Source organism: Tursiops truncatus, chromosome 7, assembly GCF_011762595.2.
Source record: "Tursiops truncatus isolate mTurTru1 chromosome 7, mTurTru1.mat.Y, whole genome shotgun sequence".
Classification (NCBI taxonomy): domain Eukaryota; kingdom Metazoa; phylum Chordata; class Mammalia; order Artiodactyla; family Delphinidae; genus Tursiops; species Tursiops truncatus.
Window position 1 is genome coordinate 88,873,266 of NC_047040.1, and position 27,381 is coordinate 88,900,646.

At 34.4% G+C, this 27,381-nt stretch overlaps 1 protein-coding gene across 1 annotated transcript in view; it reads left to right on the plus strand.

Moving 5' to 3' along the window:
* LRP1B (LDL receptor related protein 1B) overlaps positions 1 to 27,381 on the plus strand; it is a 1,432,692-nt gene that overhangs the window by 1,101,123 nt on the left and 304,188 nt on the right. The window contains exons 42-43 of the mRNA XM_073806959.1: positions 2,796 to 2,985; positions 6,461 to 6,665. Coding sequence (XP_073663060.1) covers positions 2,796 to 2,985; positions 6,461 to 6,665 — 395 coding nt within the window. The remainder of the gene's footprint in view (positions 1 to 2,795; positions 2,986 to 6,460; positions 6,666 to 27,381) is intronic.

Genomic DNA, 27,381 nt, shown 5'->3' on the forward strand with positions numbered 1-27,381 from the left:
CTAGTTGCAGCGAGCAGGGGCTACTCTTCATTGCGGTGCGCGGGCTTCTCATTGCGGTGGCTTCTCGTTGCGGAGCATGGGCCCTAGGCACACAGGCTCAGTAGCTGTGGCTCGTAGGCTCTAGATCACAGGCTCAGTAGTTGTGGCACATGGGCTTACTTGCTCCATGGCATGTGGGATCTTCCCGGACTAGGGATCGAACCCATGTCTCCTGCATTGGCAGGCGGATTCTTAACCACTGCGCCACCAGGGAAGTCCCCTAAATACCTTTTTAAGAGATAAATATTTTAAAATGTAGCACCAGATTATGATTAAGTGTACTGTCAGGTTGTCATCTATTACAAAAAAATAAAACAAAAGAGATTATACCTGGACAGTGAGATGTATTATGTACTCTAGTAAACTTGGAACTATGTCAGCCATAGAAAAGAAGCATCTGCTTCATCTCAATGGTAATACCAAGTGGTTTCTTCCTGATTTGGCAGGAAAAAGTGGCCATGAAGAAGATCTGTCAAAGTCAGTGGAAGGGGAAGATACAAAATGAGGATGGATTAATAATTTTGATTTGCTTGGATTTTTTCAGAGCCATGCCATTTCTCATTCTATTTGTGGATGATGAAAGAGTGGAATGCTGCTTATAATACAAATAGAGTTGGCTTCATTTCTGAAATGATGTGAAAGTGCTAAAAATACAGTGGAATAGATGATTTATTAATTAATAATTGAAATACTTTTGACCATTATCAACCTCCCACCTACTCACCTCAAATAGGAATACCATATGATTCATATAAGCAAAGCTTAATGGATTTTATTATGATTGTGTTTTATGATGTTTTCTTCCATCATCTCTGGCCTAGGCTTCCATACTAATCACCCATATTAATTTCTTATAAGTAGTTTTCTTGACTGTGTGAGAGGTTATTCATGGTAAATTACTAGTGATACAATTCACCCAGAGTCAGACAAGTTGAATCTAATGAATCATTTGTTTGGTTCCAGCTTGATGTACATTGAGAATAAGCAATAGCTGCTATAAATCCATCTCTAAATAATGGTGCTGAAGAATGTAGGCTTACAGAAGCACATGGACCTGTGTTAAAAATCTTGCTTCAATACTATTAGTTCTGTGACCATAGGTTTCAGTTTTCTTCTTAGGAAAGAGGAACAATAAAACTAACTTCACAGAGTAGATTTACACATAAAGTGATGTATGCAAACCAATTACACAATTCCTAGCAGAAAGACAGTGTCCAATAAATGGCAGATATTAATTTTATCATTAGTGGATTTTCCTCTGTTGCATGTAGAAAAAGAACAAAAGGACAAAATTTTAATAACATTCAAGAAATGTAGTTCAAAAGGTTTTAATATTGTTTTGCTCTCCCACTAAATCTTACTGACCATCAAAGTAAACATTTACCCATCTCAAACCTGAAAACAGCTCTTTTCATCTACCTGTTTCCAGAAGAGCTTAATAATTCTTTTGAGATTCCTTAAGAGAAAAGCAATAGAAAGACTCTGCCTGTTATAATGTTAATTTCTCAGGATGACTGCCAAAGTTATATACATATATATATTCTTTCTTAAATTAAATATGCTAAGAATACTAACTCTGAGAAAAACAGACAATATGAAGGAAAAACTTTAATAATTTGGTTATACTTAAAGATGTACTCAAAGCACCTCTATGAAAAATAAACCAGTCACTTATGTTATCCTAGTGATTGGAAACACAATTTTAAAAAATGTCATGAAGAACCTAGGGGTAAGACAGGAATAAAGACACAGACCTACTAGAGAATGGACTTGAGGATATGGGGAGGGGGAAGGGTAAGCTGTGACAAAGCGAGAGAGAGGCATGGACATATATACACTACCAAACATAAGGTAGATAGCTAGTGGGAAGCAGCAGCATAGCACAGGGAGATCAGCTCCGTGCTTTTTGACCGCCTGGAGAGGTGGGATAGGGAGGGTGGAAGGGAGGGAGATGCAAGAGGGAAGAGATATGGGAACATATGTATATGTATAACTGATTCACTTTGTTATAAAGCAGAAACTAACACACCATTGTAAAGCAATTATACTCCAATAAAGATGTAAAAAAAAAAAGAAAGAAGTACTTTTGTTTTTCATATTGTCACTTTTATGTATTAGACTATGGGTACTACCATTTATCTTTTTCTGTCAACATTAAAGCATGCCTTAGGTCACAATTAATTTTATTTTCTTTTGTTTTTGTATCACATTAGTCGAATAGAATAAAAAAAAATCATTGCATTAACTTATTAAAACATTCTCTACCATGGTTTGATAGTTGCAAGTGTAGAGTTGTATTTTGGCTTTTTGATACTTTGTTGTAGTTTTTGATGTGTTTGTTTTTCCTTGATGTCTCTAGATATAGTATCAAGATAAAACTCATTATGATTGTACTTAAATGGTATCTCTGACATATGATTTTCAAAAGCATCGCTAAATTCTTGCACACTGGATACTTTTTGAAAATTAATTACTAAAATGTCAAAATAAAAGAGAGCCACCATTTTCCTAAATAAAAGGCAATTACTTAATTAAGGTTTTTTTGGATAAGAATATTCAGTCTTTAACGCATGTTTTTGTATAAATTCTCCATGAGCAGTTCACAGCTCAGTTTTACAGTGTGTAATCAGCTGTCATTGTAGGCATTATGTAGCATTACATAGGCATTATAATTATTATATTTTTGCTTTATCTGTTCAGAAGCCAAGTCTTTTGTAGATAAAAGTATAATTTTTTTCTTTTCTTTCCCCTATCAGATGTGGGTTCTGTTGAAGGACTTGCCTATCACAGAGCCTGGGATACACTGTACTGGACCAGCTCCACTACCTCATCTATCACCAGGCACACAGTGGACCAGACTCGGCCTGGAGCATTTGATAGGGAAGCCGTCATTGCCATGTCAGAGGATGACCATCCTCATGTGCTAGCCCTAGATGAATGCCAAAAGTAAGAAATTTGTATTTCTTCATTATAATTATAAGTCAAAGACTATCAAAGCTATATTAATTTTAAAGAGAATTAGCATTAAAAATACAGATTTCCTTTGAAGTTCTCTTTTCACAATTCATAAAACTGTTTTTTATAAGACTCTTTTTTATTATAAATGTGGATAATTGAAATCTGAACTCTTTAAATGCCAGGCATCACCTCCATGAGAGATTCAGTAAAAACAAAATTGAAGGATGAAAGGAAAAATAGAGACAATACTGTGATTGAATAGACATTTTTCATATATGTAAAAGAAATTAATGCATCACTGATTGAAATCATAAATTTGAAACAAAAATAACACTATTAACAAGTATTGAAACCTAAAAGGTGTTTCTGTAATTCAATTAAGTAATTTTAACAATTGGGGATCTGTCCAATTGAAATACAGAGGAAATAAATAACAGCAATAGATCTTTGTGTGCAGCTATAATTTCAACATGAGATACTTGACAATAGTCTACATGGTCCACATTGGTTTGATGATATATTGTGCAGGTATTTATAATAATACTTATGAAGAATTCATGGCAAGAAAAAATGTTCAGGCTATAGTATAAAATGTATAAAAAATAAAACAAATTAGAAAAAAGTTATGTTTCGGGGGATGCTATAAAGAACACAATTATATGAAAACTGAAGAATGAAGCTCAGGTTAAGTAGAAAACAAATATGTCTATGGAGTTTCACTCTTATGCAATATGGTAGGAATATTTGTTAACTACTAGAAAGTGCTTTTACTCTTAAACGAAACAAGGACACAGAAATTAGACCAATCTGGTTTCACTGAGCAGAAATAGAAGAACTTATTTTAGGTGTGTTGAAGAAAAATGGAAGAATAAAAAACAATGACTGATAAACACTAACCCTGATCACTTGAGAGAAGAAAAGAGCACATGAATTACTCAGTGTGAGAATAACTCAATCTGGATACTCTTATAGAACTAGAGATGAGAATTGACTTACTTTACTTAATTAAACATATTGAACTTATAAATTAAGACTCTAAAGTTTGAGAGATGCAGGTGAAGAGAAGGTTGACTCCTCACACAGATTTGGTTACTTAGTTCAGGTGGACACAGGCCTCTAGATGCCTGGGCAGAGCTAGTTCTGCTCACACCACTGCCCTATCAGTAGGGCTTGTTGTTGAGTCAGCTACACTGATCCACCAGGAGAGTCTTAGGACAATAATAAATATCCTAAAGTTGATCAAAGGAATTTATAAGACAATTTTCAGGTAAACATGAGGGAGACCACTGATGATATTATACATGATTAATTTTAATTGATAAGTGCTTTATCCTATAATTATCAGTTACATAGTCTAAAATTACACTTTCATCTTATATATGGTGAACTGTAAATTAGATTTAAACACACTAAAGTATTTTAATTGGAAAATTGTATGTAATTAAAGTTTAAAGTATAAAAATATTTTTATCATTAAACATATTAATGACACCTTCAAATCACTTTCATATGTTAGTTGATTAACAGAAATTTTAAAATCAAATCAATTTCTAGATGAAAGACTACTTGAGTTCAAAACTTGGCTCTGTAACTATAACTAATATTCAAGCTCTCTGGCCTTTGTTTTCTTATATGTGAAAGGGTGAAACTAAAGAAGTACTAATACCTTGGAAATTCTGTACGTCTAAAGCCCACAATCTAGAAAAATATTGCAAATAAATTGTGTATTTAATACCTCATATTATTTGGATAACTTTTTTTTTTTTTTTTGCGGTACACGGGCCTCTCACTGTTGTGACCTCTCCCGTTGCGGAGCACAGGCTCCGGACGCACAGGCTCAGCGGCCATGGCTCACGGGCCCAGCCGCTCTGCGGCATGTGGGATCTTCCCTGACCGGGGCACAAACCTGTGTCCCCTGCATCGGCAGGCGGACTCTCAACCACTGCGCCACCAGGGAAGCCCTGGATAACTTTTTAAACTAAATTTTTCATTTTAAAAGTTACAAGATGTGGTTAAAACTGCTGCATGATTTAAGAAAGTGGAATGCCATTTTTTTTTTTTTGGCAAATTTACTGATTCATAGGACAAACTATTTTGACACTTTCTCACTTAGAACACTTTTATGTTCCACAGAATAGATTAAAATGCTATGAAGTAAAAAAAAAAAAAAAATTGCTATGAAGTATTTTAATAAAGAGCATAGATGACCCAGCTTTCCCTAATTGGTGGGGTTACTTTTTTTAATTAGCAAGTAGAAAGGTTTTTTTGTGTGTGTGTGAAGTTGAGTGTTGTCTAGTAATAAGTTTTTGCATAATACTTAAAAAACATATATTGAATAATTATGTTGGCTATAATCCTACATTGTCTTTACATGTCTTTACATAGGAATGATATATGCAATCTTGTTGTAAATATGAAATATTATTCCAATTAGTTCTTCTCTGTATTTATTAAACATATTTTTTCAAAATGTATAGCAGCCTGCCTGTCAGCCTCCCTCCTTCCCTTCTTCCTTTCTTTCTTCCCTCTCTCCCTTCCTCCCTTTTTCCTTCCTTCTCCCCTTCCTCCCTCCCTCCCTCCCTCCATTCTTTTCTTCTTTTCTTCAGTTCAAAAACTGATCTTCAAGTAAACTCTTAGGGATGCTCCTAAATATAAAGGGGGAGAAAGAAGAGCTGTTTCAGTAAAAGCAGGCCTTGGAGACTGGAACCCTATAGCCTCTCCACTCTTCCAGTGACCTTTAAAGGCTTCCATAGACTCCTAGGCCTTCTTCAAAGAATAGTTTGACAAACATTGATTTAAAATATTCTAGAAAATCTGTAAGTAACAGATACTATGTTTAAGGATTTGAGAGTGACCCCTGGAATTCTAGAAACAGCACTGTAATTTATAGAAAAATCACACTGATAAACAAAGGAGGGAAAAAAGACATTAAATAAATATAGGATTTTAGTAATTGCTCTAAAACATAAACAGAGAAGAATGCAGAATTTAAAAAGCAAAGCTGGAAGGAGAGAGAGATTTTGATTTTCACCAACTGAAGGAGAGAAATATTGTTAGGTTAAGAACGATGTCCAAAATGATAACAACACAGGATCTGCTGAAGCATTATAATAATAAGTTAGAGTATATTTGAAGTTCATAGAAAATTTAAAATAACTATTTTTGTCCCTGATTAAAATAAATCTTTACTATGCATCAAACTGATTCAGTTTAATTAAGTTACTATTTGAGAGATAATTGTTTTTCAGAAATATTTTCCAGGTCATTTAAGAAACTGAGAAAAAAATATATGCAACTATAATATACATATTTCCCCTTATTACTAAAACTTCCTCAAGGGTCATAGAATATGAGATAAATAATTTTGCTTCTTTTTAAATAATTTGACATTGCCATGTTTCTACTAATGTTGTTACTGGTAATGAAAATTTTAATCTATTACCACAATTTTCATTTTAATTAGTTTAATGTTTTGGACCAACTGGAATGAGCAGCATCCAAGTATCATGAGAGCTACTCTGATTGGGAAAAATGCTCAAGTGGTGGTCAGTACAGACATACTCACTCCAAATGGACTCACCATTGACCACCGTGCAGAGAAGCTGTATTTCTCAGATGGCAGCCTAGGAAAAATTGAAAGGTGTGAATATGATGGATCCCAGAGACATGTAAGTTAACTGAGAATTTCTTGATTATGGATTTGGAAAATGATACATTTGGAAAATACATGCTTTATAGTGCCTAAAATATGCATATTAAGGGATTTCAAAATAGCTAATTGTTCGAACCAATACAACTGATTAATCTGTTCAGTGAAAAACAAAACAGCAGATAAAATTTTGAAAACTTTCTTAAGTGCATTTGCTACCATGGAGACAGTCCAACTCTTATGGAGAAACAATAACTGATTTTCTCCTAGTTATGAACTGAATTGGTATTGTTACAGTGATTTGCGTAAACTTCATTGTTATTTATAATTTTTTAAAATGTGAAATGAAATTGGTTAGCTGCCCTAGGATAAAAGAACATTGGAAAGTAATGAAATGATCCTCTGTCTGTGTTTGGGTCCTCAAAGCAACCTCAGAAGCTTTGAAGAGAGAAGAGTGGAATTCCTTTCACAGGCTCATTCTCTGTCTCTTTTCTCTGAATTCCAAATAATATGTTAATGGGAGTGTCTTTATGCTGCCCCTGGAGAACATTTACAGGAGATATTTAGGGCCTGTAGAATGGTGAACGTCCAGTGCCTCACTTTATCTTATGAGGACGGTAGCCCTTGGCATCTGGGAAAACTCAGGGTTTAGAAGGGTAGGGTCTGGTTTGTTACACCACTGGAGGAATCTACCCCAGCCCCTCTTCACCAGTGCATGCTTGAATGACAAAATGATCCTGAGGCTCTTAGCTCTTCCACTGAGCTTCTGGAAGGACCATCTTCATGGACCATATTTTCTCTATCACAACTACAGTGCCTTATGGTATTAAAGCAACATAGAGAATACGTATGAATAGCTGTGGCAGTATTTCAATAAAACTTTATTTACAGAAGCAGGCAACCAAACAGCAGGCCATATTTGCTAACACCTGATTTATACCGTTAAACACACTGTTTAATTCAATTGAGTATATACCTGTACGTATATATCTACATAGTATATGTAATATAGATATAGATATCTATACTTACATACATATATAATATTAAATATGTATATATACACATGTTATATTATATAGTGTAACATAGATATTTATCTTAGGGCAACTAACTAAATGTATATATACATATATGTGCATATTGCATATACATATATTGCCTATATGTATATATGTGTGTATATATAGATATGTATATGTGTTTGTGTGCATGTATGTGTGTGTGAGTTTCTTGAAGAAGGAACAAATGCATTGATTTACATTCTAGTATAGGCACCTCATCTAATTGTGGAGTGGATACTTCAAGTAGCAGTGATATAGTACAGTTGAGTGCTTAAGGAAAATTGAAATAATCAGCTAAGATCTGATGAGTTCAGTTTGTGCTAAAGGTAATAATTCTGATCAAAGAATTCTTTGCCTAAATTCTTGGTCTATCTTTTCAATTAAAGGCCATGTGACCTAGGGCAAATTACTTAGTCTTTATGAATTCTAGTTTTCCGACATGCAAATTTCAGGGTTATTATGAGGATATAGTGTGAAAATATATGGCTCAGAATACAGCAAAGAAATCCTAAATGAACTTAGTGGGTAATGCTTTTGAAAAATAGGTAAATCATTATCCTGGATATGGTATTATTTTTTATTATGGCCTAATACAGAAAATGCTTCTGTAACTCCTTCTAACAACATTTTGTCCACTTTAACTTATTTTTTATATACATGGTTTTCTTTTCCCTCCTCAGTCTACTGTTATGTATGATACTTATAGCTACTCAAGGTGATCCAGTAATCAGATCGCTCTGATCTAAATAATTCAAAGGCTTTCTTTTGACATTAAAAAAATATGCACAGTTATGATTCCAGCTCTCCATTTCCCATCCTAGTCTAAACCAGGATAATTTCTGGCTGGTTGTAGTTAACAATGCTATATTGTACATTTGAAGTGGCTAAGAGAGTATATTTTTATAGTTTTTACCGCCAAAAAAAAATTGTAACTATGTGAAGTGATGGATATATTAACTAAACTTATTGTGGTAATCATTTTGTAGTATATACATATATCAAATCATTATGTTCTATACTTTAAACTTACATAATGTTATATGTAAATTATATGCCAGTAAAGCTGGACAGAAAGATTTCTGTCCTGTAGAGATGACAATGTTGAGTAGAGAACATTACTTTAAAGGATACGGGTGTATTCCCCCATACAACATTGATCCATTTTGTCTCAAAGTTAGAACTACATAATCCTTTTCCTCTTCTCCAGTAAATCAGCTTTACCAACCAGCTTTACTGGTTGGGCCTAAAAATTGGGAAAATATTTCAATGTTTATTACGTTCTTACATGAATCTCACTATTTTGCTGGTTTTCCAGATTCTATTGCCAGTGTTGATCATGGATACCTTGAATTTACCACCAACTTATATACTCTTTGTGATATCCATTGTTTCCTATATTTTAGTCATGATTTTACAATTAGAACTTGTTATCTGTTCCTGAATTCCATTTTTTAATTGACATGAATTTCTGAATACTTATTACACTTTAAATTGCCTGTTTTCGTGAACAATCAGCTGTTTATATAATCTTTTACTAATATAAGCGTAGAATTTTGAGGCTGAGAGTATAACTGAGGAGCTAGGTCATCTCCTGTTATCTTTAGAAAAGGTTAAATATGCAATCTGGCTTATGTTTCAAGATCTTAAAAAAGGATATTTCCTGAGGAAGAAAGAAATACTACTTATTCTGAAAAAAATATTCTGGGGATATGGCATAATATTATAGAAGTCTCAGAAACTCTAAAAACTCTTCTATTATCTGATAACTGTTGAAAAAGTGGACCAATTTGTCTAATACCCTATCCATTCACTCCCCAGTTTTATATTTTTAATTACATGTACAAAAGTGTGAATAGTATCAATTATTAATTTGATTTGTGCCTATCCACTTGAGTTGAAGTCTTGGAAATCAAAGGATACCTTCTGGAACAGATTTCTTTTTAAATCCTCACAGAACCTAAGAGCTCCTTATCTGAAAAACTTGCATGTAACCATTCATTCATTCATTCTAATCTTCATTCGATCTCTCTGTACCAGGCCCTTTTGTTTATGTGTGTGTGTGTTTCCTACTATGTCTGTTCCTCACTCCTATATGGTTCCCCTTGGGCAAAAATACTAATGTAATTGATATATATCCATCCAATTACATATATATATATACACACACACATATATACATATAATACACATGCATGTATACATATATATTTAAAATAGATCAAGTAACCAACATAATGAATTTCATTTTTACATTTTTGGAATACACTATACAAGGCACTGCAGAAATGTGTGATGGGGTATAATCATGGAGTTAAAAAGAATGACATTTAGGAAGTAAAAATATAGAAGGTTAAAATAGTCTATGAAAGACTTAAAATGCCAAGAAATATAAGAAGAGTTGTAAAACATTGTTTAATTTATAAAGTCAAAAAGAACTGAGACAATGCAATATAAATGAGTGGCCAGAGAAATAATAATTTCAGAAAGAAACATTTCCTTTGCATAGATGTATATTTTCTAGCTTTGGATGACACAGATGATCATAGAGCATATAGAGAGATCGGATATCCCCAGGGGAGGTGACAGATTGGAAAGAAGCTAGACATTAAAATCTGAAATATTTGAGAAAGCATCTTCTTTAATGAAAAGAAAGCAAGCTGTTTATTAAGTTAATTGATAAAGTTTGGAGAGATTCTTGTAAATCTAGGCATTTTGAGCCTACAAAGTCAGTACAGTGCTATTCCTCTCCCAAAGTGTGTTTGAAGAGCCCTTCTTCTCTTGAATTTCCATAGGAATTAAACTGTGGTCAAGCACTGTTTTTAAACTCTGGTTTAAACAGTCTGATAGGCTTAATTCCTGCATTACATCTTAAAGCCTTTAAATGCTCATGTACATTATAAATCTTTAGAATGGAACACAGTTATGTAGCTTTGTTCTTATCAGGAAATCTTTTTTTTTTTTAACATGGTATGCCATGGGCTTAAGTGTTTGTAGGGATTTGAAAAATACTGATATACTATTTACCAGTCACTTAGTTTATTAGAGGAATATTATAGAACCCATCACTAATCAGTAGATTAGGGAAAGAGATCCTTTCAAACATCAAAAGAGAAATCAGAAAAAAAATATGTTTTTTAAAATACATTTTACCTTTTCTATTATAGTTATGTGATAATATTTAGCTAAACAAATTCATTCATAGGTTTAATTTCTTTTGTCAAACTCAGAGTTAGATTTTATTTTTCTGTTTCATCTTATAGTGAGGTCATAATAAAATACAGGTACACACAGTTTAAATCTGACCTGTATTGATAAAAATATACAATAATTGGCTGGGTTTTTTTAAAATTTTAAGTACACATTAACTTGTATGGTGGTCCTACCTATAAATTTTATTGAGGAAAGCATTCTCTGTCTAACCATATACAATTGAATGCTTTTGTGTGATCTAGTTATTAGGGAAAAAAACAGATAATAATTTCATTCTGTTTTATTTTTATTTCTGTTCTATATCTGTTGTTCCAGTAGATGAAACAATAACTAATGTTGACAGGGGCTAAGACAGCATGATTATAGCCTTTCTCTCTGGTGTTACCCTGTAAGTGTTAATCATTTCTTGGAAGGCATCTGCTACCTGAGTGACACAAACCCTTCCAGAAGAGATGTTGTTTATATTCCTAGAAATTGCAATCGCTGATGTTTCTTAATTTTGACATTCTTTTAGAAACTTTGTCCAGAGTTCTTTTTTTTTTTTTTTTTGGTTTGGTTTGGTTTTTTTTCAGAGTGTATTCCCAGGCAGAAAAAATAAGTCCTAAGACCTATCTTTAGAATGAGAAGGATACAGGATAATCTGTCTTCTAGATAAACACATTCTGATGACATGAACTCTTTTGACTGACAATAGGAAAAATAGTTTTTTTTTAATTAGTCAATTAAAAGTAAGATCAAACACAAGAATATTTGATGTCCTATTTTTTATGGCACCAAATATTTTCTTTCTCCTTATAGAATCAGTTATTTCATTCCATAAATGAATCAAGAAATAGATCTATCATCTCTCTCTCTCTCTCTCTCTCTCTCTCTATTATATATCTATCTATCCATCCATCTATATCTTCTACCTAATCTGTAAATGTCTATGCTATCTACTCTTTTTGACAATATAGTTTTATTTATGCTATGAAACCTAGAGAGCCCGAACTCTGAAACTTATAGAATAAGTTTTGATGCCCAGAAAAGTGAATTTTCTGACGACATGTTAAGTTTGAATTAGTCAGTTCAAAACCATATCCTGTCACCAAAGAAAAGGCACTGTGGTTTCAACTTTATAAAACATGTAAAACATTTTAATTTAACAATTTAAATGTTTGATTTAAAAATCAATGTCAGCATAAGTAGTCACTAAAAAGTTAAGTGAAATGGAAATTTTTCCACCATTAACTGGAATAATCCAGTATTATTTCACAAATTAGGAAACTCAGACCCCAAAAGGCTACATTAATTTCTAATGTTCCTGTGTCCAATATCTAATGTCAGTTATAATTCCCAGCTCTTTATTAAAGCCAATATTATTGTTATTATTTATTTTGTTTATTATTATTTTGTTTATTATTATTTAATTTTAATTTTTTGGCCGAGCTGTGCAGCAGGTGGGGATCTTAGTTCCCCAACCAGGGATCAAACCCGCACCCCCTGCAGTAGAAGTGTGAAGTATTAAACACTGGACCACCAGGGAAGTCCCCCAATGTCCCTTTTTTTATTTTAAAAATGTTCTATAACATTCCCATTCCTATTGAAAATGAAATTTTGTATTATATCTACATATAGGTAGATAACTTTTCAAAACTCAAATTAATATCTAAGTATAAATAAATAAATAAATATAAAGTAATTTATAATAAAATAGGACATATTCCAATATGTAAATGTACAAAAATAAGAGAGAAAACATGAGGAAGTGATCAAGATCTTTTCACTTATGCCTGGAATCATCATGAATGTGACAGCTGTGAAGGCAGACTCATATCAGGTGTGTTGTACTGGATACTCAAGTACTGAGAGCAGTGCTGCCCTGGGTGATGTATTTTCAAAATTGGTAATGAGTTCTTGATAAAATTCTAAACAAAATGAAGTGAAGCCATCCCTCAGTTTACATGGAATGTGACTGCCTCCATTGTACATCACTAAGATGGAAAATTGTTTTAAATTAAATATGAAGAAAAGTCTCCTGACAGCAAGTGATCTTTCTACTCTGTCTCTAATGCCTCAAACACATGGGATGCTGGGCCTGTCAACAGCTAGATGGACCATAGCCAAGAAGGAAGAGTGTCTGTTTGTTAGTGGAAGCATTCTGTGAACTTGAATTCTAACAGATGAACCAATGGAATATAAGGAACTGACTGTATCCATTGTCTGCTGTATAACAGGCGTGCAGTCAGGTATATTACAAATGAGTCCATTGACTACCAAATCCTGTAGGGCTGCTGAAAACTCAGGTGTTTTATTGCCTTTGATGTATCTTTGAATTAAAGAGGCACCATTCAATATTCAGATTATTATATCCAGTATTATCTTCTATACATTTCAAGTGTCCTTGGATATTAATAGTTATTCAGATTACAATCTGAACTTAACAACTTCCTAATATTTAAATAATCTTAATAACTTTCTAATCTTTAAGGATAATAAATGAATAAATAGAAATGTAATAAAAAAGGAAAGAATAAGACAATATAATTCTATGAATCAATTAAAAATGATGACATGAAATATACCTATTTCATGGGAGATTCAGTATCTATGAAGTGAAAAACACAGATTGAACAAATTAACACACTGTCACCCAGTGAACCTGGACATTGTTGTTTTACTGTATGAAGTTCTGAATCTTATTGAAGCCTTTTGTCTTAACTGGCTTTCTCTGACACACCACTCTGGCAGAGGAAAGTAAGAGCTCCTGCCTTGTTACCGTCAGGTGGAGGAGGAAGCCTAGGTCCCTCACCTAGCCTCTGGTTGACATCTGAGGCAGAATTGGGACTTCTCTACTTCTGGATGGGGATGTGAGTTCCAGCTCCCCACTGGGTGTCCACTGTCACCACTGTGGAGGTGACCTCATTACCACCGATGACATGGAAATCCAGATTCTCCTCTGTGCTTCTTCTGACACCACTCTAGTGGGGAGGGGGTGGGTCTGGCATTACTGCCAGGTGTGGGTGGAAGTCCAGTCTCCCAACTTGGCCTTTGCTGGTGGGGGTGTGGATGGGTCACAGTTTTGTTTTGTTTTTTTTTAATGTGGTATTTGCCTAGAGTAGAGCAGTTACCGTCTAAAATTTTCTACCTTACTAGTTAGAATCTTGCCTGGTCTTTTGGCTTCAGAGAGCAGGCTTCTGTTCTTTTCTGTGCATTTAGCATTTTGGCATTTCTGGGTTGCCAGCTTATTCAGTTCCAAGTCTGGGATATATGAGGCAAAAATAAAACCCCCGGAACTCACCACCGTGTTGTTCCTTAGTCCCAAGGTCCATAGCTGGGCTGCTTTCTCCTCTCCACCTTTCAGTCTTCTTATATTTGTTTTATATATATTTTCCAGGTTTTTTAGCTGTACTTAGTGAGAGGAATCCAGAAAATATGTCTACTCCATCTTCCCAGAAGCGGAAGTCAGTGTGCTTATAGATTTTTAGAAATTCAAAATAGAAAAAAGGATATGCCTCATATTTATTGTTTTATAAAATATTTTTAAAGATATAAGCTATGTTTTACAAGTCTCTAAAACAGCAAAATGTTTGTCTGTGTATTGACAGTAGGTCTAATTGAGGTAAGATTTATTAAATCACACATGATGTGACATGATTTACTAGAATCCAAAGACATTGAAACACTGGTCCTCCATGTGAGAGAAACAAAGGTTGTGGAAATAAAGATGATGAATTGTGTTGTCTAAATTTTATCATCTTTAACTCTATGATGTGTACACATTATCACCGAGTGAATACAATAAAGTACATATGGTGATTATGACATTGCCAAATACAGGTGCCTGAGTGAGAATAAGAAGGGAGGGGGAAAAATGTGAAATTGGTGTTAGATTAAATTGTTTTAATTCCTGGCTCTGGTTATAAAGAGATGTATGATCTTTAGCAATTAAGTGTATCTTTTTGAATCTCAGGCTCTACATATTGAGCTAGGTTCAAAATTTTCTTCCAAATTTAACCTTTTATGACTCTACCGTTGGTTATGTGGAACTCAACTAGATCAGTCTTTGGATATATCTTTTCACACATTAATATGCATAATAAATGATGCCACATATTGTTTATTTTAACAAACAGTTAAATTTTAACAGTTTTAATAACAAAAGAGAACATACTCCCTTTCAAGAAGCAGTATGATGTGGCAGAAATTAACAAGGTTAGATTGTAGAAACAGACATGTATTTGAAACTTGCGTCCTTGACATATTGTTTAATAATCGTGGGGCATTTTCTTAACCTTTTTGTGCCTTAGTTTCTTCTGTAAAATAGGACTAATAGTTTATGCCTCACAGAGGATATTTTGAAGAATTAGCTTTTATTATATGCAACCTGTTACCTGACAACAGTCGACAAATATTAAATCTTATAAAACTCCCCTTGAATAATGAAAATTAAAAAATAAACTAAATTAAAAATTGTATAACGATATTCACTACACACATATAAATTTATATGAGCATGAATTATATCAATTAGACTAAATCATAAATTACCTCATTGCCTCTTCTATAGGATTACTAGCATCTGAAGAGTAAAATTTGTTTTTCATCTTTGTCTCTCCAAAGCAAGTAGCCCAAAGTCTGGTACATTGCTGTATTCAGCAAATATTTGCTGAAGCAATGAGTAAATGGATGAATAAACTGAAAGAAAAATTATAACAATGTTTCCCTGAAAAAAATGAAAAAGTAAACTACTTAAAAAAATAGACCAAAATCAAAACTTATATATTTCAAAGGCCTCAGCCATCCAGAGTAATTTTCTGAAAGCTGTACAACTGATATTCCTATTTCGTAAGGTAAGAATGTTATTGCAGTAGGCTTAATGGTGTTTAGTTTTACCACAATCCCTTTGATTTAAATCCACATACATTTCAGTGATGGTTCAGCTTGGTTAGTCGTGCAAATTAAAGTGTTACTGAAGCTGGACTCTCTCCATAGAGATGTGTTCCTGCAGGAGAATAATGGTCAGTATCCAGGGCAACTAGTGTATTCACCCAGAAAATAACAGGTGTTCCCTCAGCATGTGATGCTGATACTGATGGATTGATTTAATATTTCTTGGAAGATTTCAATTTGTTAGGCATTAGACAGAATTTTCAAAAGTAGCCACCTGTCCCACCTGCCTCATTGTAGAAATTTAAATACAAAGATGAAAAGAACAGATAGCTAAGGAAAGCCATCCTGCACACACACACGTGTGTGTATCTATCCATATCTATATCTACCTATTCTATATCTATATGTATAAATGAGCATAATGCTTTCAGATTATTTTTCTTTGCAAACTGAACAGAAGGATAAGCAAATAAAAAAGTTTAAAACATATTTTCTTTGGTGAAATAAATTAGTAGATATGGGAAGAGTAAGAGATTAAAAATTTTTATATTTAAATTCAGGAAATTCTGATTTAACTTACATGAATTTTTCTCTTCTCTGAATTCCTGATTAAACTTTTGAATTGTTCTTTAGCTGATTTTAATGTGTTTCTTATTAGTTTTACGTGCATGTAAGTCAACATGAATTTATTTAAGCTTGAGACAATATCTTGAATTTTCTTTCTGTGTTTGGCTCTTGAAAACATTTAGAATGCCAGCAAACTGATTAAAACCAATTAACTAATTATTATTTCAACTATTTAAAAAATTATTTAAAGTAGTTTACAATAAAAGCTCAGGTATAATATGACTGTAAATAAATAACAAAAGAGTAAATTTATTCCTGAGCTTCCCAGCAGCCAAGTCATTAGGGCAACCTATTAAGTTATACAGTACTTTGATTTAGTGTAAGGGGACAAAATTGTTTAGCCAGAAAAATAGATGTTTGCTGTGGCCCTAAGATGCAAGATTATTGTAATGAGATCTTTTATTTACATGAGAACCTTTGAGAATATATAAAAGCTAATGAAAATTAAAATGCTAAATAATTTCTACTGGCAGATATGAACAAATCATCAAAAGAAATATGGCTGGCCATCAACATGTAACATACATTTAATAATTTTCAATTAAGTTGTTCAATTACTAAAAAGACAAGCTAATATTTAAAACTAAATGAAGTTAGTAAGATACAGGAGCTGAGTTATTGTGTAATTATTAAAGATCAAGAAATAATAAAGAAAAATGGAGGGGAAATGTAAATAGTGTTAACTAAAGGTATATCTTGGAAGTAAGACTAAATTATTCATACGAAAAGGGGAACTGTTAATAACAAGCAATACTTCAGATTCTTAGGCTAGTATTTCCACCAGGATTCAAACAGAATCCTATGACCACTAATGTAGCAGCTGCAAATTTGTATAGTCAATAGTTTATCCTGCTAAGATGGAAATTCCAGACATTGAGGGCCAAAGTATCCAGGTGTTTTTCTCCAGAATTAGGCACTGGAGCTGAGCACAAGTGAGGAAGGAAGGGCAAATCACTTCATGTGGTTCTACTGGCCATTTTGGAAAACTGAGACTATTCAGCTGACCCGGCCTTCTACCGCTGGGGCTGCTGAATGGAAGGAACATTACAGGGCTTGTTAGTTGAATAAAAAATAAACACCCCAGAATAACACTGCCTTGGGCAAGAGAAAAGAGCATACATTTCTTAATTTGTCAATGATATGCTAGAAAAAGTAGAACAATTTCTTAATGCCAAATGTGCAATAGAATCTCCTGGGGAGCTTTTGTGTAATACAGTAGCTGAGCCCTCCCCCACGCTCCACCCCAGGACAATTAAATCAGAATTCCTGGAAGAGGCATGGGTTTTAATTTTAGTTTCCAGTTGATTTTCATGTGTAATCAAAATTGGGATTTACCATAATAAGCTGTTAGAAACATAAAGGAGAGTTTACTCAATGTGTAATTGAATATATGCTAAATGAGAATATCTATATCTGTATGTCTGTATCTATATATTTAAAATCCTAGTTTGGATCTCGCTCTCCTGATTCTGAATTTCTAGGAGAGTTGGCATAGGAATTATCCCAATTTTGGTCTTCACAGTGCCTAGCACATTTTCCCCCAAATATGGAACTCTTATTGTTATTGGGTGATACACAGAAACATCGTCAATTTAAAGTTAATGACATAGTGTGAAAAACCATTCTATTCTTAGTGTTTTTGCAATCCGCTGACTTTGGAAGAAAAATTAAGTGTGTTGCTATATATATTTAACACCCCTGTGTTGCTGTTACTGAGAGAGAGAGGGAGAGAGAGACGGAGACAGAAAGGGCAGTGGAGAGAACTCAGACTAAACTTTGGTGGGTAATGGTATTTAATTGTAATTTGATAGCATTGTTTCCATTTCTTTGTAGATATTTTGAGATTTGCATTCTATTTCTTTTAACCGATACTGAATTTCCCTTTATATAATGAGTCAATTTAATGAACAGTTCAAGATAAATGACAGTAGAAGTTGTATTCAGATACGGGAAAAAAAATGTGAAAACATTTTTCTCCATTCACATTTGTAAAAAAACAGAGCCTGAAGCAAGAGTTTATATTTTGATTCCTTATTAGACATGCAATCCCAGGAAGTAGTAGTGAGGGAAGAAAAGAATGGGCTGAGAAGGAGGAAGAACATTTATGAAGAGGTGTGCTACAGAGCTGGCTACTTCTTAGTATCAAGTGCAATGGATTTCTTCATCTCCTGAGACCATCTTCAGAGAGACCATATAATCTATTGCACTTTAGTATAGTCCATTGGCAAGTAGTGTCAAGGAAAGGAGATAAATATATCTGCTGGCCCTTTTCTCTTGGTCAGAGATTTGACCCATGGGTTATTAATTTCCCACCATCCTGGGGAGTGGTCAGAGCCTCTAGGCACAGGCATGAAGTGAGAGCACTGTGCCCATATGAAGTTGTTTATCACATTAACTATAACCAAAAAAGGAAAGAAAGGAAGAAACAAAAAGTGGTCATGAATTCTACAGCCAGCTGTGGCTGAGAGTATCCCGATGTGTTAAGTAAGGCATGTTTAATACAACAGCATTCAAGTGACTAAAGACTGGGAAACATTGTCCTAACAAGGAGTGCTCATTCAGGACAAGGGACTGTCACAAAGGCTTTATTCTGACCCTTGAAAATTTTTAATTTGTATAAACAGTACTCTTGTGTGTTTCAGTTGTTTCATAAAGGGTTTTTAATAATAGCTACCATTTAGTGGATGCCTAATTGTTTTAGTCTTCATTTGACATAATTATGACCAAAGCAGCTATTATTATTTCAGTTTTGCCAGTGAAGTAGTTGAAGCCCTGAAAAGTTAGCCAATTTGAGGTCAGAAATTAAACCACGTTCATAAGACACAAGGGTCCAAGTTCTTTCATCTGCAGTGTATCATCTTACAAGTCCATGATCGTTCCAAAAATGAATGGCCTTGCATATTTGCTACCTTTTTTCTGAACAGTGTTGTCATTAGGAAAGCATTAGCATTTTTTAGTGTGTTTTAAATGCACTGATCCTGTTCTTAGACTAGAAGATATACAAACCTAAGATTGGGGGAATGTGTTACTTAACAAATAAATGCTTCTCAAACTTTAATATTCATTCAAATCAACTGATAATCTTGTTAAAATGCAGATTCTAATTTAGTAGGTCTGGTTTGGAGCCAGAGATTATATATTCCTTAGAAGTTTCCATGCTTTTAGTAGCAAAGGTGTAAATGTTATTATCTACAAAATTTTATATTGAACTATAGATATCTGTAACGTACAGTACAAGTAGTGAGGCAATCCTCAAACATTATGTGGCAGAGTTACTCTAAATATATTAAAAATATTTAAATCCTGAAGTTTCTAGAAGGGGAAATAGCAGCATCGGTATGGGGCAGGAGGAAGGTAAGGGGTAGCCGTGGAGAAATGGTGTTACTGAACAAAGTCCGTGTGCTTAGTGCACAGTGAGGCCAAACAAATCAAAAGTTCAGAGTTTGGAGCAGAGTATGGTTTATTGCAGGGCCAAGCAAGGAGAACGAGTGGCTCATGCTCAAAAACCCCGAACTCTCTGATGGTTTTGGGGGAGAAGTTTTTATAGGCAAAATTTGGGGTGGGGGCTGCAGAGTATGTGACTTTCTTCTGATTGGTTGGTGGTGAGGTAGCAGGCCGGTGCTCCAGGAGTCTTGTGCTCAGCCTAAACTTGCCATCCTCCGCTTGGGTGGCGTCTTAGTTCTGCAGAAAAAGTCAAAGATATTGTTCTGTATATTCCTTGAGGAGCACCAGGACCCTGCCAAGGCTGTACTATTGTTTCTTAACTGCTCCTCCCTCGTTTCTGCATTCCCTCCCTTCCCTGATTAGCAGCTGTTTGAACCTGCCCTTTGGAACTCAGGGAAGGTCATGGAGGCTGAATAAAGCCCATTTCCTACAAGCAAGAAACGGGGGGGGGGGGGGGGGGGGGGCACGGAAAGGCTTTGTATCCAGGAGCCCCACAGGGTCCTGCGTGGTTTCAGTGCAGAACAGAATTTGACTACAAATGCTCCTGTGTTGTCAAACAGGCCCAGCTTTATGATGAGACAGATGTAGTGAATGAAGTAATTTTTATCTAGCTCAATAAATGTTCATTGAATGAAAGGAAGACAGACTTTATCAGTAATTACCATAGAAAAACAAGTCATAGGAAAAGTAATAATGTTACCTTGATTTATCCGTCTAAAGCCATTTAGAAAATTATGCGAAAGAAGCTTTCAATTCTGACTTCAGGTCCTCCTACTTTGTCTTCTTATATCAAACTTAAATAGAGGAAGTAAATAAAAGCAACAATGCAAGGTTCATGTCTGTAACTCAGCTCCTGGAGGCCTCACCCTGCTGATATACTGCTGTAATAAATTACACAACTGGTGTGTTTCTTTTGATTTATTACTGCAATAGATCATGAGTGTGATGACTGACATAAACATGTGTTCTGTAGACAGCTGGGCTTCATGATATTTTATTTCTTTTTCCTCATTTTCAAGTGCTTAGTTTGGAAAGTAAGAAAGAAAACAAACTGACAAATGCAGGAAGATGTTTCTGAAGCAGCCTTCCCTATAGACTCTTGAAGTAATAGCTTTTAAATTGAGAAATCCCAGTGCTCTTCTTGCTTCCAGTCCCTCTCAAAGGACTGTTTAAAAAAGATTCTTAGGGCTTCCCAGGTGGCGCAGTGGTTGAGAGTCTGCCTGCCAATGCAGGGGATGCGGGTTCGTGCCCCAGTCCGGGAAGATCCCACATGCCGCGGAGAGGCTGGGCCAGTGAGCCATGGCCGCTGAGCCTGTGCGTCTGGAGCCTGTGCTCTGCAACAGGAGAGGCCACAACAGTGAGAGGCCCGTGTACCACAAAAAAAAAAAAGATTTTTAAAAAATACGAACTCACATGAATTATGTTTTGTGAAATCAAGCTGTAGGACTCTTTCTTCTTTTTTTTTTGACTGTGTAAATACATAATGACAGACTTCAGCTGCATTTCCTTATTCTTTGAGCCATTATGAGCTATCATGGAAATTGGTATTACAGACATTTAAAATCAAAGTAATTACCTAATAGGCTGTTATACCCCTACTTTGAAAAGGAAAGTATTTATTCTCTCATGAGTCCAATCATTTTCTTAAACTTAGAATTTTTGTTGAGGTGTAAATTATCTCTTTTTCTTTCACGGTTGAAACCGTGCTTTGTCATGGATCCTGAGAGCATTTCTGCAGTTGTACACACTAGGCCTTGTAATAATGTATGTGTGATCTACTCTCTCTGCAATTTTTATCTATCTGGAGAGCGGTGTGAAATACGTGTATTATTTGATCAGAAGAATTTCTTTGTCCCTCATCAACATTTAATATTCCCATTCTTTGTTTTGTCAAGAACTGTGAAGCTTCTGAGATGTTACCTCACTTGCAGAATTATGTACTTATACGTATGAATTTTGTAGAAACACAAGACATTGAGTCAAGGAAAATAGTTTTTTATTGATACTTATAACCAGATCAATAGCCAGAATAAAAATAAAGAATTGGTCCTTAACATCTAGACTAGCAGCCAAACAATGAGAACTGATAAAAGTCTTTCAAAGTGGGTGGCAAGTTACATCCCATAAACGAAGAATGGAGAGCAATGCATTTTATTCATTTATAAATAGCACAGAGAGAGCCATCTCCTTTCCCTCCCAACAAGAGTGAGGGGAAAAACAAAAATTTTACTCCTTTGAGACTGAATGGAAATGTTCCTGGTATCTCACCCTAACCTTTTGAAGTGTAAATACATATTTTCAAGGGCCTAAGAGTCTCCAACTTTTAAAGCCCAGAAATGTGGCAAAATGTTGGGATTTGTCCCTTTTGGCATTTAGGGATAGTGGTCAAGTCTTTCTTGTACCTTGCGGCTTAATGCAGGGCCTTGTTGGGCTGCCATTTGGCCCTCTTGGGGAAATAAATTGTATTACCCTTTCAGATCACATAAATTAGCTAGAAAACAGCTACTAATTTAATTTTCATGGAATGTGAAAAGTACAATGTTTCTGGGGAAAGTGAAAGCAAACATTCTCTGTATTTATATTGTATACATTTCTGTGTCTCAGGAGGCTTTTTGCAGGAGCACTAAGAAATCCAAGGAAGTTTTATTTTCCCTCAAAGTCATATTATGCAGTTTTCTTATCCACTTTTAAGAGTTTAAGATTCTCCTTTGCCTTTCCTCCCTCTCCCCTTCCTTCTTTTCTTTGTGTCTTTGGCCCTATCAAACTCTCCCCCCCCCATTCCTTTCTCTTGTGAAAGTAGAGCAGTGAACAAAACAGACAAAATTCTCTGCCTTTATAAGAGATTATATTCTAGTGGGAAGGCAGACATTGAGCAAGGTAATTACATAAATGTTCGGTAAATTAGGCAGTGATAAATACTTAGAAAAAATCATCTTGGGAAAAAGACGTTGATTATTCGAGAGAGTGATTGGGGAAGATTTCACTGAGAGAATAAAGAGAGCTAGCTAGCCAAGGGGTATTTGGTGGAAACTCATTCTAGGCAGAGAGAACTATAATTGCAAAGATCTTGAGGAGGGATTATAGCTGGTGAGTAAGAGGAGGCCTGGGTAGCTGGAGGAAGAGTGAAAGAGGAGAGCAATAAAGTAATGTATTTTCCTATTCAATATTCATTTCTCTTGTCAGTCTCACATAGTACTTTGCATGATACCATGTTGAATGACCAGCATCAACACATTAGTTGTATTAGAACTGATGAAACTCATCCACCCTCAACTGAAGAATTGTGGCTTTGTAGATGAGAATGAAAGTGAAGAACTGCGAGGGTCTTGGCTGTGATAGAATAGATGTCTTTGGAGAGAGAAAAATTTAAACCACATAATTACACTCTGTCAACTTGTGTTTTCCTCCATAACAATACAGTCTCTAAAACTTGTTCATTTTTTTGTTTTAATCACCAAAATTATTGTTCACTGGTAATTTTCAAAGATCAAGTTAAGAGGTTAGAAATATTCATCGTGAACATTTGAGCTGGCATGACTCTCCAATTTTTATTATAAAGTTTAAAGTCATTATTTTTCTTATTGAAGAAATTTTTTTATGATTAAATTTTTAAACATCATTTATTTTGAGTAAGATTATAGAAGGCTAAAATCATCCTTATAAAATAGTTAATCATGTTTATTTATCTATTAAAATTTTATGTATTTAAGATTTTTTAAATTGATGTAATTATGTTCAACCGCATAGTTTTTTTCTGCTAATACAAATGACTAAAAATTTGAAGGATAAGAAATCATTTGGATCAAAATCTTGAAAATAAGGAATAAAATGAATCAAGTAAATGTGGACTTAGCAAATCCTAAAGTCTGTATTGGACAAGGTTATGCAACACGAATAAAAGGTGTCATCACAGGAATGTTACAAAAACATGACATTACAAGGCTCATTACCTTGAGAGACAGCACTGGAAATTTAAACTAATTCAAATATTTGAGCAAATGGGTCAATGCCAAGAGCATCTGATTTCTTACAGCAGTGTACTCTGCTCAGTTTTCAAAATTGCTATCTCAAGAAACCTCTATTTTTTTCAGCAGCAAATCTCTGTTAATCACAGGCTGAGTAGGATGGAACATGGAACTACACTTGTGTGGCAATGTGTGTGACATCTTTTGTCCATTCAATACTAATTGCAAAGACATATTATTCAAAACAGAAAACTTTTACATTGAAGAAGAGAAATGCAATAAGTTTAATTAAAAGAAATAAAATATCCTGAGTTAATAAATTGGGGAGACTATGTAGTCTAGGAAAAGCAAACAAACTAATAGAATCCTATAAGAAAGGAAAGAGAGGCTTCAATGTATTTATTTTTGGAAGCAAAAGAATGAGGTGAGTAAATAGTATAACTGAGGTTCAACTATTGAAGTAAGTATCAGTCTAAAACTGAACTGGGCTAAACCACAGTCAGTCCCTTCAGGTATAGACCACGTTTAGGGTAATGATATTGTCTAGGAGGAAGAAATTCTCCTCTACCCTTCTACATTCTTCTGGCTGGTCTAAGAATTAAATTGACCTGAGACAGATTTATAGGAGAAAATCAAACAAACATTTAATGACATGTATACATTTAAGAGACCCAGGAAATTAACTTGCTAAAATGGCTGAAACCCTCATCTTAAATATCATTTTCAGCTAAAGACAAAAAAAGGATGTTGGGGGGTCGTGGTTTGAGAATTTAAAGGGGCGGAAGGCAGTTGACCTGGAGATGGAAAAGCAAATGTTTGGTAAACAAATGTTTGCTGGGCCATGCAGAGACAATAAGAAACAAAGAGGAATTTTAACAGAATTTGCTAGGTCCTTCCCTGTCTACACATCTAGTTCATGCTATCATTATCTGTGGTGATAGCTCCCTTCCTGGAACAGGTCTTCTGTCTGCCTTCTTTAGACAGTTAAGGGGAAGGTCAAAGAATTTTCCTGAGTCTTTTGGACTCAGGAGTGTTTTCAGCTCAAAATAATTCACATGCCAAAGAGGCATTTTGGGGTGGCAAATTTTGCTCCCCTACAATATTATAATGAAAAAAGTCACAAACCATTGAACTAAACAATAACCAGAGATAGTGTGATATGGGTGTAAACTAATTCTTCCTGGGGAATTTTGGGGCAGGAAATAGGAAGAGTGTGTTTAGTAGCAAATGGATGCTCTTAGAAGTTCATCTTAGAATATAAATGGTGATAAAATTGTTTTGAAAATGTGACCTCAAGAATGATTGGATTCTGACAGTCTTGTATGTTTTGATGGCATGGTTACATTTTGTGAATTTATACTCATAAAAGTATGAGTAACCACCATCTGGAAATAGAATACTTGCTTCTTATAACATTTTTTGGGTTGGCTTGCATTACTAGCAGTTGTGTTTGTTGGCTTCCTTGTGTCCTTTCTCTGACTCATATTTTCACAAAGAGAGCAAAAAAGTAGGAAAGAAAGTTTGGGAGTCAATGTATTCTCTGCAAAACTTACAGTGAAATTGTTTTGGGGAACAAAGTATAGAGTTAGAAGTTGTGCCCCAAGCATCTGAGCTACAGCAATTAGCACAAACACTCAAATAAACACAGACATGGGCCCAGAGGCTTTGAAGTCCTGGAAGCATTTCCCTGGGACATCTGCAGCATCAAAAATATGGGGACTTAAAACAGAAGTTTTCACTTACTGTTGGTTTAGCAGAGAGACATCATTTCAAAGGATCAAGAGTACCATGATCAAGAGCCTTGTTCATCTTGTGATGCTTCCCTTAAAGTCCCCTTCCTATGCCAAACAGACTCGATTCTTTTTCGCCTTTTTCTTGGGCTAAAATCCTTTTCCTTTACTCTTTCCTTTAATCCTTTTCCTTTACTCTTTCCCTTGCTTTCTTAATGAAATGCACACAGAATATTGAAAGTAATCAATTATGAAATACTTGGAACTAAAAGTAAGGTGTACTTAAATATGAGATATCATAGCATGGTTAACATAAATGCAGTTAATCTTTTGGAAAACAAACTTTATGTGAATCAATAATACAACATACACAACATGTTAATTTACTTAATTAATCATGTCTATATGGACTGCTCATGCCTGAGAAATCAGGAAGACATCATAAGGCTCTATGTCTGTCTAAAAAGAGTTAGAATTTAGTTTGGATAATATAGCTGCTAGAGCTAGAAGATCTCTTAGATATTTTCCAAACAAGTCCTCTCAAGTCAGAGATTCAAAATTTGCTCATAGCTGTAGAGCTAATTCATACCTATACTCCTCAGAATCTATATAGTTTAGAACTTTACTTCATTACAGAATAAGCAATGTTCTATGTTATAAAAGTATCCCAGGGCCAAATATAGGACTTGTCCATCCATAGCTAAGCATCAGGGCTAAAGTGAAAAGCTGAAGGTTAAGTTAGAAAGTGTCAACATAATAATTTGCCAGAAGTATTTAGAGAAAGTTCTATTTTATTTATATACAAGCTACCATCTAAATTTTTCTATGAGTACTGAATGTTTCCTTTTTATTTTGTCCACATCTAATGCCTCAAAATGTATCCATTGAGAAATATTGCTTATTTAATGACGTTTTCCAATGACTTACGATTGGTATTAACATTTGGGTGATACTAAAGCCACCAGTTAGTTATCCAAATTCAGTTAAAGGGAGAAAGTTTTATTACCTAACACGAATGCCAAGAGGTGATTTGTATACTGAACAGTTCAGAGCACGTCCTTGAACAATTGTAAATGCTTATTTTTTGTCATCTTTCTGTGCTGCCAAATTGTAATGCTTAATGATTCAACTTAAATTAACTAAAATGAATCCTTGTGGAAAAACATAATACCTGCCTGGTACAAGGGAGCTGATTACATTGCCTTCATTTACACAGAACTTATTCATAACTCATTGACACCCTCTCATTACTAAGTTATGGGGGTCTTTTGTTGTTTTTGAGCAAATGGAAAAACTATAACTTTGTGCAGGTGTTCATACCATTTATACCATATTGAGTACAGTGGTCAAAATGCTGCTACTAGCTTATAGAAATTACCAAATAAGGTTTCAATAACTAACCAAAGTGCAAAAGCATGTTGAGGATATATGAGGGCTGCCTCTACAAATGGTGTCTCCAAACATTTATCTTTAATATGAGTCTATTGAATAGCTTAAAATGCATGGCAAATGACACGAAAATAAACAATGACTTGAGCAATAATGTTGAATGAGAACAGAGCATGGTATTTCATAGAATATTTAAATGTTATATATATTTTAAAATCCTAATTAAATCAATTACAGGGAAGTAGATGCAAAGTGTCAGAGTTTGAAATGTAGATAAATACATATTAACATGTAGAGAGAGTAAAGCATTGAATTTTAAATTAACTACAAAAAATGGAAATCATTCCCTTCATCCCCACATTTTTCTTCTTTTCTATTATAAAAGATCTCATTTATAGGCCATAAGAAGCATTAGTAGTAAAGCTATTTAAAAT